Raw genomic sequence first — 16,075 nt, forward strand, 5'->3', positions numbered from 1 at the left:
CTTCATCGCCGCAATGTTTGTTAACGGCTTTTTTAAGCGCCACAGCAACTCATGAGCATTGTCGACACGCGAGAAAGAGATAGCACTATGGAGGGAAAAAGCACGAGCGACGGCTGAAAGCGATTGGCCGGCTGACGCACTAACACAACTAAACCTTCGACAGCGCGTTCAGGCGAGGGGTATGAGGCGGAGCCAGGGACTACCCGCTCGACGAGCTGCTTGACAAATTTTCCGTTGGAGAGAAAAGGAAGGCATGATGAAATTCTCCGAACGCCATGATTTCGCCTGTCGCTTTGCGCAGCGGGATAGAGCCGTCTCGCAAGACAATAAGTAGCTATATTTTGCAAACAGTGCTACTTGTCTCACGCGACATTTTTGTCCCAACCGAAACAAATGAATTATCCAGTTTGTTTACGAGCCAGACTAATTCGGAACTCAAAAAAGTAAATTTAAGCATATTTCAATATTTTTTTTTAAGTTTTTCATACAAAAAATATGTACGTTGAATAGGTCAAATTTTGAGCTAATTTTTGTCGTGTGAGACGTTGCCGCTCTTTGCCTATTTGAACGGTTAGGTTGAAGTTTCACCGTCGAAATAGACATAGAGCGACAACGTCGCGCGCGACAAATTTAGCTCAAAATTTCACTCTGCCTAGATCCAAGTAGCTCATTTGACTCAGTCAACCAACTTGTTTTATGTTTGAAAACACAAAGAATTAAATAAAATGTGTTCAAATCTATTTTTGCGTTTGGCATTTTTTGTGTCGGATGCACGGGGATTAAAACAATTCGAAACAAACAAGGCTTAAAGGCATCGACACACAAATATTTATTCCCTATTCCTATACTAATGCTATAACGGGCCCGTTTATCCTAACCTAGCTCTACCGCACGAATGTGTCTACTCTCTCTCTTCGCTCCCTTATCCCCCTTCTGTTTCTCTGGTCAGCGACCCGGGAACTCACGCACATCCTTTCACGCACACATCATACGACAGTCGTCGACTGCTGTCGGTGAGTGGCGCATCCCGGTGGACAGACTGCGTAGTCAGGTTGGACCACAATATTTCCCCCTTTTAATTGAGCTGGTACTCGTCAAACCTACGCGGAACTCTTTTAAACCTAGAAGAGCGGCGTGGTGAATGTACCAGCTGAACGTTGTTGCGCCTGTGGTTAGTAGTCGTTTGCCCCATGGCTACTGGAGTAAGCGGGACGGAAGGTGTGATTACCTCTGGTGCTACCGGTGGGTGATGTAGGGTGTTTGCTACTGGTGCGTTATCAGTTTCAGTGGCTAGAGGCATCTCGTATGCCTCTAAAAGGACATCTAGCGGAACCGTTGGACGGATCCTCGCTGCACTTTGGCCGATATCAACTTTGCGCCTTCTCATTTGGTTCATATGCGACCTGATCATTCCGCGCTCTTCAGTCTTCACCTTGTACATTACTCTGCCCAAAGTGTCTACGATTGTCCCGCGTGTTCATCTCCAACCGTTGTGCTGGTATATCTTAACGTAAACCGGGGAGCCTATCTCGAATCCTGTACCGTGCTGACTGCTCCCTGGACTGATAACTGGAGGTGCTCGAAGTAACTCTAAATGCGTGCGAATTGGTATCCCAAATATAACCGTGGCTGGTGTAGTATTTTCTGGCAGCTGAGGATTTGACGTCGAACGATAGGTTTGCAGAAATATATCTAGGGCTTCTTGAATGGGAGTTTTTTGTATGGAGTTTGACAGTTGGAGGCTGAAATCATGTAAACACTCCATACAAAACCACACAAAAACTAGCCTGTAATTTTCAGTCTAGATTATTCTAGCCTCAAAGCTAGAATTAGATTCGAGTGCCTGCTCGAAAACACGGTGTTGTTTACATTTACCCCAAGGTGCATCAAAGAGATCACGTGGTGGAATCTAGAATCAAAGTGTATGTAGTTCAGGTGGTCTCATTGAATGTTTTTTTAAACTAAATTTGAATATCACTTTTTGACAGGATGGGTGAAAACTTTTGTTCAAACAAGCTTTCTTGAGGCTTGACGAATACTCAAAACACTCTTAATATTTTCATTCAGAAGCAGAAGCGACAAAAACAATCAGCCTTCAAAATTCATACACCTTGGGATAAGCCCACCTGTATATTATACTCACTTAGATAGCTGCTCGAAAACTGCTATACAATGCAAACAGCTGACAGGCTGAAATTTCAGCCTACGAACTTACAACGGAAAGGGCCCCATTAACAGGAAATAATCTCCATTTATCGGCCCAGCATAATCGATGTGCACCCGTTGCCACGGTGCCTTTGCCTCGGGCCATGGTATCGGTGCCGAATGTGGTGGTGATTTCGCCGCAGTGAACAGTTGCAACAAACAGTTTGCAACGATGTCAGCAATATTGGTGTCGAGATGTGGCCAATACACGAAGCTGCGAGCCAAAGCTTTCATCCGTTGAACCCCAGGATGTCCTCGATGTAGCTGGGTCAAACAGCGCAAACGAAGCTGCTCCGGGATGACCAACCTCTCTCCGAACAAAATGCAGCCGTCCACTATTAACAAAGCGTCCTTTCGCTGGTGAAATTGCAACAATCTTGAATCTAATGAGTTAGTTCGTGGCCATCCTTTTTTTATGTACTCAACCAGCTGGCGTAATACTGGATCTGCTCGAGTGGCCTGCTGTATATCTACAAATGTAAGTGGAAATGCATTAATGGCTTGCACTGCTACAAACCTTAGGTCTTTTTCTAAACTGATGCTGGCGATGATATGCTGTGCTTCCGGCTTGGCGTGGTTCTTTATCAACCGAGACAAGATGTCAGCATTTCCAAACATTGCTGTTGGTACGTACTCCATCGAGAAATTATACAGCTGCAGCGTTAGAGCGAATCTCTGGAGACGGTTCGCCGTATATACTGGTATGCCTTTTTTAGATCCGAAGATGTGTAGTAGAGGCTTGTGATCCGTTTGCAGGTAAAAATGTCGGCCGTAGATCATTTTATGGAATTTTATACGGGAAAAATTATGGCCAAACCTTCTCGGTCGATTTGACTGAAGTTCATCTCAGCTTTCGATAGTGCCCGCGATGCATGCTGTATGGCCTTTACAGATCCGTCCTGAAACTTATGACTGATGGTGGCTCCAAGTCCAACCGATGATACATCTGCTGCTACAATGATGTCAGCTGTTGGGTCGTAGTGAGTCAGTAGCAAGTTCGATGATAAGATCTTTTTGAATGTATGAAACGCTTTTTCGCACTGGTCAGTCCATACAAACTTTCCATCATTTTTCAACAGGTTGTCGGGAGGGTACCGTAGATCGCGCATTTTTGGGACAAATTTGCCGTAATAATTGATTGCACCAAGGAATGAGCGAACACCCCTTATATCTGTTGGTGTCGGTAGATTCAGTATTGCCTCTATCTTCTCGGGATTTGGTTTTAAGCCATGACGATCTATGATGTAGCCCAGGTATTCGATTCTTTGTGTCTTAAATGCACATTTTTCCGCTTTAAGCGTGAAACCATATTCTTGAATTCTTTGCAATAGTTTAAACAGGTTATCGTCATGCTCTTTGCCTGTTCTACCGCCAACAACATCGTTCATATTGTTGAGATACCAATTCAATACGTAGAAACCGTGCTTGATATATTCACATATAAAACTGTACACTTGTAAATACCTTGAACTAGAATCTAGAATAAAAACCTCAGTTGAGCATTGGCAATCGACAGCAACGGTTGTGTTTCACTGCGCTCGCTCGCATACGCTCAATAGGTTATGGGCCCAGTCTCGCCTGAACATGTTTAATCCAGTACTGCGAAAATGAATACCGGCTTCTTTTGTGAAGTGATTGTTTAACGGACAGTGCAGTGAAAACTGGTGGTGTTGAACCATGGAAGATGATAAAGTTGTGTTGTTACCATTGCTTAATGGAACGAACTTTGCTTCATGGAAATATAGAATGTTAATTCTATTAGAAGAAAAAGGACTTTCCGATTGTATTCAGATGGTGATGATCTTAGTAAAAACGACAAGAAGTGTAAACTTTTACCGATCTCACGTATAGCAGATTCTCAGTTGGAATATGTTCGCGATAAACATTCTCCGAAAGAAATGTGGGATACACTCCATAGTATTTACGAAAGAAAAAGTTTAGCGTCCCGAATGTTCTTGAAGAAAAAGTTGCTTGCGCTGAAACACCAAAGTGGCTCGCTTCGAGAGCATTTCTTGGAATTCGACAAATTGGTGCGCGATTACAAAGCAACTGGTGGAAAAATGGACGATGAAAATGTGATTTGCCATCTTCTTCTTACTTTGAATTCGTCGTATGCAACGCTCGTGACGGCTTTGGAAACAATGCCGGAGAATAGCTTAACTTTCGATTTCGTGAAAAGTCGACTGCTTGACGAAGAGACAAAGCATCAAAGTGGTAGTGTGGTGGACAGCTCGAGTTCGGAACCAGCGGCGTTTTCTAGTGCAAACGGTTGGCAGCGAAAACCACAACAGCAAACGAGAACAATAAAGTGATTTGTGTGTAAAAAGAACGGCCACAAGGCAAATCAGTGTCCAGAAAAGAACAAAGCAACGGGAAGAAACCCAACAAAGAAATTCAGCGCGTACCTTGGTGGTGACGATGACGATTCGCGTGGTGTGTGTTTCGTGAACAATGGGAAATTTCCGATGAATTCTGACGGAACATGGATTGTTGATTCTGGGTCGTCGGAGCATATATCGAATAATAAGAGTTTATTTCGCGAGTTAAGGAAATTAAGTTCACCAGTGAATATTTCGGTCGCGAAAGAAAATCAGGTTATTACAGCTTGGCATGAAGGTGACATAGTATTTGATTGTGGTGGTAGTGATGAAATTCCAGTTACCCTGAAAAAAGTTTTGTATGTGCCGGAAGCTCATACAAATTTGTTATCCATACGGAAAATAACAAATAGTGGTTGTTGACTCGGAGGAGAATTTCGGATAAAGTCTTGCGCGTTTCTTTCTGTTTTCTAAGCTACCAATAATTACCAATCTTGTAACGACGATTTGCCAGAGAAGAAAAGGACGAAAAAGCCTTTTCGCCATCTATTTATTAAATCTAAACCGCTAGTGATGTCAGCATAAACAAGTTCAAAAAATGAACGGATTTGTTCCGCTCCGCTCCAAACTGCTCGACTCCAGCAGTTGCTCCAACAGTGGTTTAGAAGTTATTTTTGATGATGGGTGCGTAGAAGTGTTAACAAAACGAGGGAAATTAATAGTGAAAGGAGAGTTACGTGGAAAACTGTATTGGTTGAATTTCAACAATTCGAACACACATGAGGCGTATTATTCTTGTGGACAAATTCCACGGAACCTAGAACAATGGCATCGTCGATCGTTGGCCTCTTATTTTCAAAAATTTGGATAAGCTGATGAAAGGTGATATGGTTCGCGGTTTGGATGTGTCGGACAAAAGAAGCCTCGGAAACGATAATGTGTTTTGTGAAGCATGCAATACAGGTAAGCAAACTCGGAAACCGTTTCACTCGCGAGAAGAATAACAATCACGTCGTGTGCTTGAATTAATACATTCCGATGTATGTGGACCTAATAGTCCAGTGGACAATGATGGCGCAAATTATTTTGTTACATTTATTGATGATTGGAGCCGATACACAATGGTTTTTCTTATGCAAAACAAAAGTGAAGTGAAAAAGTATTATAAAAGTACGAAGCGATTGTAAGTGCAAAATTTGATAAAAGAATATCAAGAATCCGATGTGATAACGGTGGAGAATATAAAAGTGAAAGTTTCTTGAGTTTTTGCTCTGAAAAAGGAATCCAAGTGGAATGGACTGCACCTTACTCGCCCGAGCAAAATGGTGTAAGCGAACGTATGAATAGAACATTAGTTGAAAAGGCTCGTTCAATGCTTGGTGATAGTGGTATCGGAAAGGAGTTTTGGGGAACTGCAGTGCAGACAGCGGCATACTTAACTAATCGCAGTCCTTCAAATGCGATCGTTAGTGGAAAAACACCGTACGAGATGTGGGAAGGCGTTAAACCCGATGTTCGTAATCTGCGTATTTTCGGTTCTACAGTACATGTTCACATTCCAAAGGAGTGCCGGAAGAAACTTGATTCGAAATCATGGAAAGGACTTTTCGTCGGTTATAGTCATTGTGGCTATCGCATTTGGCACCCTCTGTTGAAGAAAATCGTCGTGGCAAGAGATGTCGTTTTTGAGGAAACCCAACGAGCAACACAGCTAAAGGTGACATCAAATTCTATAACTAATTCTCCAGTTAATATTTTACAGCACATCTCTGACGATGAAAACGATGATGACGAACCAAATGTGCAAATCGAGAAATCTGGTGAAACATCTGAACCGAGCACAGTAGACGAAAGTTTCAGGACATGCGACGAAGAAGAAGCGATGGATGATCGATCTGATGAACGCGAAGAAGCTGAATCATCGAGTCGTCGATCTAATAGAGAACGTAAACCACCCGGATGGCATGAAAACTATGAGGTGGATTATGTGGGGTTTGCATTAAGTGCAACAACTTTTGTGAACGATTTACCGAAGAAGCAAAGAATAGGCCTGACTGGAATAAGTGGAAAATAGCAGTCCAAGATGAAATGAATTCGCTTGAGAGTAACAAAACATGGTCTTTAGTACAACTCCCAAAAGGTAGAAAAACAATATCATGCAAATGGGTTTTCAAGATAAAGAGGGAAAATGAACAAGAAGTTAGATACAAGGCTCGTTTAGTAGCCCGTGGATTTTTGCAAAGACAGGGTTTTGATTACACTTACACTTACACTTACTCCCCAGTTCCAAAGTTGCCCTAATGAAGAACATTGAGTACATTTGAAAAAAATACTGAGATATATTAAGGGAACGTTAGATTTAAAATTGATATACGATGGAAATATTAGGGAGATATTAAAAGCATTTGCTGATGCCGATTGGGTTAGCAAAAAGTTAGATAGAAAATCGTTATCAGAATATATTTTCAAGGTCTATGGAGCAACAGTTTGTTGGCTCACAAGGAAACAATCAAAAATAGCATTGTCGTCCACAGAAGCAGAATTAATTTCTCTTACTAATGCAGTATGCCGGTCTCATGGTACAGTCGTCAACTCGTACGACTTAACAACATGCCCGTCATGGGTTCAAGCCCCGAATAGACCGTGCCGCCATACGTAGGACTGACTATCCTGCTATGGGGGGAAATCAATAAGTCACTGAAAGCCAACCTTACAAGTGGGTTGGCAGGCCTTGACCGTCATCGGTTGTTGAGCCAAAGAAGAAGAAGAAGAATGCAGTATGTCACGGAGCATGGTTGGAACGATTGCTTGAAGACTTAGGTTGCTAGCTAAGTAGTCCAATTCCTTATTATGAGGATAATCAGTCCACAATACGTGTAGCTAAAGATGAACGAAACTTTGGTCGGCTGAAGCATATGAATGTGAAGCATCTTTTTATAAGAGATAGAATCCAAAGCGGAAAGATTATTTTAAAGTACATAGCTTCAGCAGAACAACAGGCTGACATAATGACGAAAGGTTTGCCTAGACAAAGTTTCACTATGCAAAGAATGAACTTAGGATTGTTAGGGATATTGAATTGAGGGGGAGTGTTGAGATACCAATTCAATACGTAGAAACCGTGCTTAATATATTCACATATACCACTGTACACTTGTAAAACCCTTGAACTTGCTTGCTTGCTTATCCGGCACTACAACCGTTTTGCGGTCTTGGCCTGCCTCAGTAGTGTCCGAAACCGCTCACGGTCTCGCGCCTTCGTCTGCCAGTCCGTTATCCCGGCCTTAATGGCGGACGCCTCCACGCCATCTTGCCACCTCAATTTGGGCCTACCACGCTTCCTCTGTCCTTGTGGACGGCCTAAAAAGACTTTACGGGCTGGGTCGTCCGTTTCCATGCGTATAATATGGCCAGCCCACCGGAGCCTGGCGAGCTTTATACGCTGTACGACAGTGAGGTCGCCGTACATCTCGTATAGCTCGTCATTCTAGCGGCTCCTCCATTGTCCTTCCACACATACGGGGCCAAGTATCCTTCTGAGCATCTTCCTCTCGAACGCGGCTAAGAGGGTTTCGTGAGATTTGGACAGTGTCAATGTCTCATAGGCGTATGTGAGTACTGGTACTATATAGGTACTATATAGTCCCAGCTTCGTCCGTCGCGACAGGTTCTTTGAGGTGAACTGACTTTTCAGGCTGTAGAATGACCGGTTGGCAGCCAGCATCCTTGCGCGCAACTCAGCTTCCATGCTGTTGTCGTTGCTGACCTTTGACCCAAGATAGGTGAATTGTGGGACGACTTCAAAAGTGCGTTCACCTATCTGTACGTCACGCCTACGTAGATTCTGATTATTTATTGGTGGGCCCGCTGATGTTTCCACCATCAGTTTGGTCTTTGCCTCGTTTATCTGCAATCCGAGGCTCTCTGCCGCCTGCTCGATCCCTTGGTAGGCTTCTGCTACATAGAAGAGCCGCAGACCAATGATGTCTATATCATCAGCGTATGCCAGGATCTGGGTTGACTTATAGAAGATGGTTCTCGTAGTCTCCACCCTCGAGTCACGGATGGCCCTCTCTACCTTGAACTAGAATCTAGAATAAAAACCTCAGTTGAGCATTGGCAATCGACAGCAACGGTTGTGTTTCACTGCGCTCGCTCGCATACGCTCAATACATATAACCGCACCTTCCTTGTAAACCAGCTAACATAGCGTCTATAATCTGCTGAAACGCTGCAGGTGCTATTTTTACTCCTGGTGCTAAGCGATTATACAGATAGAGCCCGCGATGTGTGTTTAAGGTCAGCATTGATCGACACTCTTGCTCAATCTCTACTTGCAGGAAAGCCTCTGAAAGATCAATTTTACTTTAATATTAACAATGGGCCAGTTTTGCGAAAATATCTTCAGGAATCGGTAACGGATGCTCGTGAGATTTTAGCGCTGCGTTGAGCCCCTTGGAATAGTCACCGCAAATTCGGATGCTACCATTTGCTTTGCGAACTACGACTATCGGAGCAGCCCATTCTGAATGGTCCGTTGGTGTAATAATTCCCAGTTTTTCTAACCGATCTAGCTCTTTGTCGACTATTTCCTGCATTGCATATGCTACCGATCTTTTTGGACGGAATACTGGTCGACAATCTTGCTTCAGCTGGAGCTTTATACGAGCTTTTATACATAGTCCGATACCTTGAAAAACTGCTGGAAATTTAGTTTTAATGTTGGTTGGCATGAGTTGAATTGATATTTGTCCACAAAAGCTGTCCATCTGCATTGATGCTAGATTAAAAAGCTCAATTACATCCGCTCCTAGCAGCAACATTTCTCCCTCAGCTACGCGGATCGTAGCTTGCTTTGTTAATGTTGTACTCATGTCATGTTGTAAAAGTAATGTTTGCTTTAAACTCACCGCAAATCGATAGACTTTCTCCCGTTGCTGTTTTAGCTCGAACCTCCGGCTGGATCAATCGCGGATTCCCGACACGGTGCCACATCAGTTGATTGATAATTGTTATGTCGGAATCTGTATCTAATTGAAGACTGGCGGCTGTCCCATTTATCGTTAGATGTACATATTCACGCCGTTCTCGAACACTGCAAGAATTAACGGTTACGAAATTAGTCACATGAGGCCTACGATAAAAAATCCGATACTTTTCCTGATGAATAGGTCTCTTGCAGTAGCCTTCACGATGACCCACACGATTACAATTTTGGCACTGAGGTGTTCTGTACGAACAATCGCGTTACCAATGAAGGTCTCCACATAACCAGCATAGGTATGAGGGCTGCTTTTGTAATGTGTTTTGTGACCTGTGATACGGATTCTGATGGTACTGATTATGACGTGATGCAATATTTTGGTTACCTCTGCGAATCGCTAACACCTGCTCGTCACTCCCTAATGCAATCATATTACTATCCTTCTTTAGACTGGCAATACGCTGGTACTCAGCCGCGAGTTGTTCGAGTGTTAGATCATTTCTTCTTTCTATTTCAGCCAACAACCTGGTTCGCATCTCTGCATCTTCCTCATCCTTCAAACCGCAGGAAAATATCAGGCACTTAAATTGATTCTCACTCATCCCTGCCAGCTAGAAATTTTCACAGGCTCGATTAACTTTGCAGGCGTATGCAAGGATGTCTTCACCCCCAGACTTTGCTATTTGCAAACATTTGTAACGTTTGCTTAACAGGGATTCAGCATGTCCAAAGAGAAGTTTTAGCTTTTGCACTGTGTTATCAAACGATAGGTCTCGCGGTAAACTGGGCAGGATAAAATTCGTGAAACGCTGATGCTCTGCTGTTCCCAGTTTACGCACTAGTAGCCGAGTTTTTGCCCTGTCATCGAGACGAGAGGCATCATTCGAATAGGTCCTCGTATCGCGAATATCATGCCTCAAACGTTACCCCCGACTCGGCCTCGAACCTGAATTCGGTAATGTTGTTTGCAAAAACATCCATAATCTGTTCCAAATTATTTGTCATAGGAGACGGCTGCTGCTGTTGAGGTGCCGGTTGCGAATATTGCTGCAAGAGTGGAGCCATAATTTGCTGCTGCTCGGCCATTTGCTGTTGCATTAGTTTCAACGTTTGTAGCATAATTGACCCTTCTGCTGATGCTGTTGGGGCGTGTGATGGCGGGTTTGACCCATTTTGCGATGGTGGATTTACGAAATGAAAAACGGATGCTGAATAATTAATGCTTAAATAATTCGGATAAACGCCGATGTTCCTCTGCTGGTGGATCTCCTCCCGGGCTACTCATCCTGCGTCTGTTTCTTGATGATGCAATTTTATCACGGTAATTGCGGCGCGTATGACAACACGGTAATACAGTGTATCGACGAACAGGGACAATTCAACGCGATGGCGGGTACGTTATAACACAAGAATTAACAAGTTAAAAATGTAGCCTACAACACTTTAAAACCTCGACACCACTTTTGTGTCGGATGCACGGGGATTAAAACAATTCGAAACAAACAAGACTTAAAGGCATCGACACACAAATTATTACAAAATCTTTATTCCCTACTAGTTAAAGCCCGGTAAAATCTACCGGATGTCCTCAAATTTCGAAATATTTTCAAACTCTACACGTTGCAACATTCATAACTCCTATTTGTTCTTATGCGTTAATGCATTTGTGGTGACAAATGTGTTAACCTTGTAACATCCTGGACAGTTCTTACTGTACTTTGCAGAACCGTTAAATATCGATGAGGCTACTTTTGAGCCAAGTAACGCAATTTTGTAATTTTCAAACTGATACGTTCCATGCCTCTGTTGACACAAATGTATAGTTTTTTGATTATTTTTTTTTAGAAGTAACCTCAACAACGTGTTGATTGAATAACGTATTGATGTGCAGTGGATTAAAAAAATAGGGTACCGCTAATACATATACAACATGTTTAGATCCAATCCCAATAGCTTACTTAAAAACATAATATTTTTGAAATGTTCACTTCTGCTTCAATCCAGCTTCTGTTTTTTTTGTGCCCATAAATGTAAAATTGATCTACAAAAATATGATATCGCACGTGGTTCGAATTTCATTTCTACTCTTTTTTTTCTACTTATGTTTCATACGTTAGGTAATAAGTAATAGATGCTTAGAACATTTTCAATGGAAATTTTCTCGGTCTTTAATTTTATGCGGATCATTTCCAAAAACGCCATCAAAATTTTATTTTATGATCCTGAAACTGATTTTTGAAGTATTACATGAATTTGGTATTTATGTATGAGACAATTCTTATTGTTGTGCAAAATATCAAATTTCAACAGTGAACATATTCCCTCACATAACTATTTCAACGGTGTAGTTCTAATATTCCGATGTACTACTTACTTACTTATCCGGCACTACAACCGCTTTGCGGTCTTGGCCTGCCTCAGGAGTGTCCGAAACCGCTCACGGTCTCGCGCCTTCGTCTGCCAGTCCGTTATCCCGGCCTTAATGGCGGACGCCTCCACGCCATCTTGCCACCTCAATTTGGGCCTACCACGCCTCCTCTGTCCTTGTGGACGGCCTAAAAAGACTTTACGGGCTGGGTCGTCCGTTTCCATGCGTATAACATGGCCAGCCCACCGGAGCCTGGCGAGCTTTATACGCTGTACGACAGTGAGGTCGCCGTACATCTCGTATAGCTCGTCATTATAGCGGCTCCTCCATTGTCCTTCCACACATACGGGGCCAAGTATCCTTCTGAGCATCTTCCTCTCGAACGCGGATAAGAGGGTTTCGTCAGATTTGGACAGTGTCCATGTCTCAGAGGCGTATGTGAGTACTGGTACTATATAGGTACTGTATAGTCCCAGCTTCGTCCGTCGCGACAGGTTCTTTGAGGTGAACTGACTTTTCAGGCTGTAGAATGACCAGTTGGCAGCCAGCATCCTTGCGCGCAACTCAGCTTCCATGCTGTTGTCGTTGCTGACCTTTGACCCAAGATAGGTGAATTGTGGGACGACTTCAAAAGTGCGTTCACCTATCTGCACGTCACGCCTACGTAGATTCTGATTATTTGTTGGTGGGCCCACTGATGTTTCCACCATCAGTTTGGTCTTTGCCTCGTTTATCTGCAATCTGAGGCTCTCTGCCGCCTGCTCGATCCCTTGGTAGGCTTCTGCTACATAGAAGAGCCGCAGACCAATGATGTCTATATCATCAGCGTATGCCAGGATCTGGGTTGACTTATAGAAGATGGTTCCCGTAGTCTCCACCCTCGAGTCACGGATGGCCCTCTCTAGCGCCAGGTTGAATAAGAGACAAGCAAGCCCGTCCCCCTGGCGCAGACCCTTGGTGGTAGCAAAAGGTCCTGAGAGTTTTCCATCCACCCTCACCTGGCATGTGACGTTGGTCATAGTCATTCTAACTAGCCTTATCAGTTTGGCCGGGATTCCAAAAGAGCTCATAGCGTCATAAAGTTTTACCCTGGCTATGCTATCATATGCGGCTTTGAAGTCAATGAAGAGATGGTATGTGTCGTGTCTGTATTCAGCCATCTTCTCCAAGATCTGCCGCATGGTGAAGATCTGATCAGTGGTTGATTTTCCGTTTCGGAATCCTCTTTGATAGTTTCCGACTATCTCTTCGACGTGCGGGACAAGGCGATCCTGAAGGATCAGGGAGAATATTTTATAGGCGGTATTCAACACCGTAATACCCCTGTAGTTGTTGCAGTCCAACCTATCTCCCTTCTTGTATATGGGGTAGATGATGCCGAGATTCCAATCACAAGGCATCGATTCGCTATCCCACACCTCAGTAACAATTTGATGAATCTCGTTTTCTAGTCGTGCACCTCCATTCTTGACCAGTTCGGCTGCAATTCCGTCGGTTCCGGGTGCCTTGTTATTTTTCAGCCGACGGATAGCCTTTCGTGTTTCTTCTATGCTAGGTGGCAGTAGCATGTCACCATCTGCTAGTGGCGCTTCTAGCTGTTCGCTAAACTGGTCATTGAGTAGTTCATCAAAGTACTGAGCCCACCGCGAGAGGACCTCTGGCTGGTTACTGACCAGATCTCCATCCTTGTTGCGACAGCAGGTTAATGTCCGATGTATACTGTTATAGAAAAGAATGGTTCAACACTGTTATAGCCTTCCCAGATCAATTAACTAAATTCACGTTTACTTGCAAACTACTTTATTTACTCTTGCCGCCCCACATCTTTCAGATTTTTCTTCTAATTTGACGTGTCCTTAATTATAACGTGGTTGTTCTTAATCAACACCCTAGTACGGTGATAGCATCACATGGTAGATATCGCCATCACTCTTGATAGAAACAGTCAGAATCTTTTTAGCTCTCTTGAGCACGTTACAGTAAGGTTAGTTTCATTGTGGATCATTCTGCAGTTGATGCTGATCCGGCTGAATGCAGTGCGCACGGTTGTCTCACCTAACGCGCAGTATGTTGCAGCCATGTTGCGCAATGAACCATCTCTCTCTTTAGTGCTTTGTTCCGGAAGGCCATCCTGAAATAAGTAGTTCTTCCCACCCGCGAGCAAATCGTTACAAATTCAATTTTAATTTTCAAGCCATCAACATCCGCCGCTTTCTTGCTCGGAATTTCAACAAGGCTTTTTAGCATATGGCCGCTTAGGGTCTCTCGGGTACATCCGCCTCTTATTGTCATGCGTTTTCCTTGTCCCGACTCAGCCAATATTGCGGAGTAGTAGATTTGAGGGAGTAGTAGATTTGTGGCGGTCCTGTGGTACGTGGTCGTCAATTCGAACGACTCAATAACATACCCGTCATGGGTTCAAGCCCATGGACCGTCCCCCCGTAGCAAGGATTGACTATCCGGCTACGTGGTAATGAATTAAGTCTCGAAAGTCTATACAGGCCGGCATGTCCTCATAGGACGTTACGCCAAATAGAAGAAGATTTGAGGGAGTGTACATGTTCGATGTTCTGGGTATAGCAACCCGTTTTATAGGATATTCTGTACCGCACTTATCTGCTGATGACGACGGTGTATGTAGTATTCGAGGTGCTTAAGCACCAATAATGAGTATGGTTGGCTTTATTAACGATTCAATGAATTGGAATATCAACCATTTCACAATTAATATTGCCTTGAATATCTTGATTTATAATGGGAAGGGGTATGAGATGGGGCAAGTTATCATCAGGTGGCTATTTTGCAACTTTAATTATTTAAAAAAAATCATTATATCCAATATCATGTGTTTTCAAATCGGTTTGTGTAAACAAAAAATCTAAGTAACCATTGCCCTCATTACCCGTGGGCTGGCAGGGTGGCATGGAGCAAGTCCTTTCGCAGCAACGCGCGTTGCTAAGAGAGCTCTCCTCTCTCCGCTTTCTCTCTCTCTCGCTGAATGTTTACTCTCACGTCATTGTGGCGATTTTCGATTTTATATATACAGTGAACCCTCTCTTATCTGAGAGGCGATGGGACTCTCGAATAAGAGGAGTTTTCAAATTACAGAGGTTGAAATTGAATGAAAGGTCCAAACAAACAAGAAAGAGACAGAATATTTAGTATACAGCCTTAACTGTTGCTATAGGAAACTGCGAACAGGATTGCCAATTTGAGCATACATCATTCAATAACCATGGCAACACCATACACAAATAAGAGGGACACAGATTTCAGAGGTTTTCCAAATTAGAGGAACAAAAATGTACTGGAAATCAAGGGACTGTGCAAAATGTTCAAATAAGAGAGGTTTTTCAAATTGAAGAGGTGTCAAATAAAAGAGGGTTCATTGTAGTGAGATTCCTATACTAATGCTATAACGGGCCCGTTTATCCTAACCTCCCTACAAACAACGAGCTGGATATTTTATCATGTTGTGTGTAAAAACCTAGAGTTAAGCGGATATTCGGTGTGAAATACACGGAGGCGAGAGCGCGTTTTGGTTTCGACACAGTTTTGGCACTAACACAGTTACACATGTGGAAATGTGTGCGTTCATTTTCGGCCAGCTTGCTCAGTTTGATCTGCTCGCAGCGCTGTGCTGATGTCGGTGTCTCGCTTGCACTGCTGTACCGAAAGTTCCTCTGTGTGCTCTCGTTCTTGCTACCACACGAAATCGTCAGTACAGCTCAAGGATCGGCAGCGAGCGGCCGCACGTGTGTCAGCTTAAGTCCTGGTCGATTGATGTTATGATTTTGTAAAGTGTTCAAGTGTTCAAGTGTTGTGCGAATTGAAATGAAGCTGCGCGAATGATTCGTAATGCATGTTATGTACATCGCGCAGCTTCATTTCCTACCTTTTTTACAGTAATCAACGTGTACAAAAGGATCTACGCAGATATTCGGCCACTTCAACGTTTGCATCGATGGAGCGATCGATTTTATTTTAGTCAAATATTGTGTATCAACTTACGTAAATGTGTGAAATTGTGTAAAGTTAAAATGTAAATGTTTCAATAAAGTGATGAAAAAAAATCTACGCGTGTTTGTGTTTTTTTTAGCTTTAGATAACAAAAAATACGCAGCGAGTGTGAGCGATCGCTGAATGAATGAAACGCACACAGCGCAACACGAAAGAAACAAATACAAGCACACGAAAGGA

The 16,075-nt window shown here is 43.2% G+C and overlaps 1 protein-coding gene across 1 annotated transcript; it reads left to right on the forward strand.

Moving 5' to 3' along the window:
• Positions 1–5,088: 5,088 nt before the first annotated feature.
• Positions 5,089–6,597, forward strand: LOC121601089. Its single transcript, XM_041929901.1, has 2 exons — positions 5,089–5,486; positions 6,286–6,597. The coding sequence occupies exons 1-2, from the start codon at positions 5,427–5,429 to the stop codon at positions 6,595–6,597; spliced, it is 372 nt and encodes a 123-aa protein (XP_041785835.1). The 5' UTR covers positions 5,089–5,426.
• Positions 6,598–16,075: the final 9,478 nt, after the last annotated feature.

Source organism: Anopheles merus, unplaced genomic scaffold, assembly GCF_017562075.2.
Source record: "Anopheles merus strain MAF unplaced genomic scaffold, AmerM5.1 LNR4000026, whole genome shotgun sequence".
Taxonomy (NCBI): domain Eukaryota; kingdom Metazoa; phylum Arthropoda; class Insecta; order Diptera; family Culicidae; genus Anopheles; species Anopheles merus.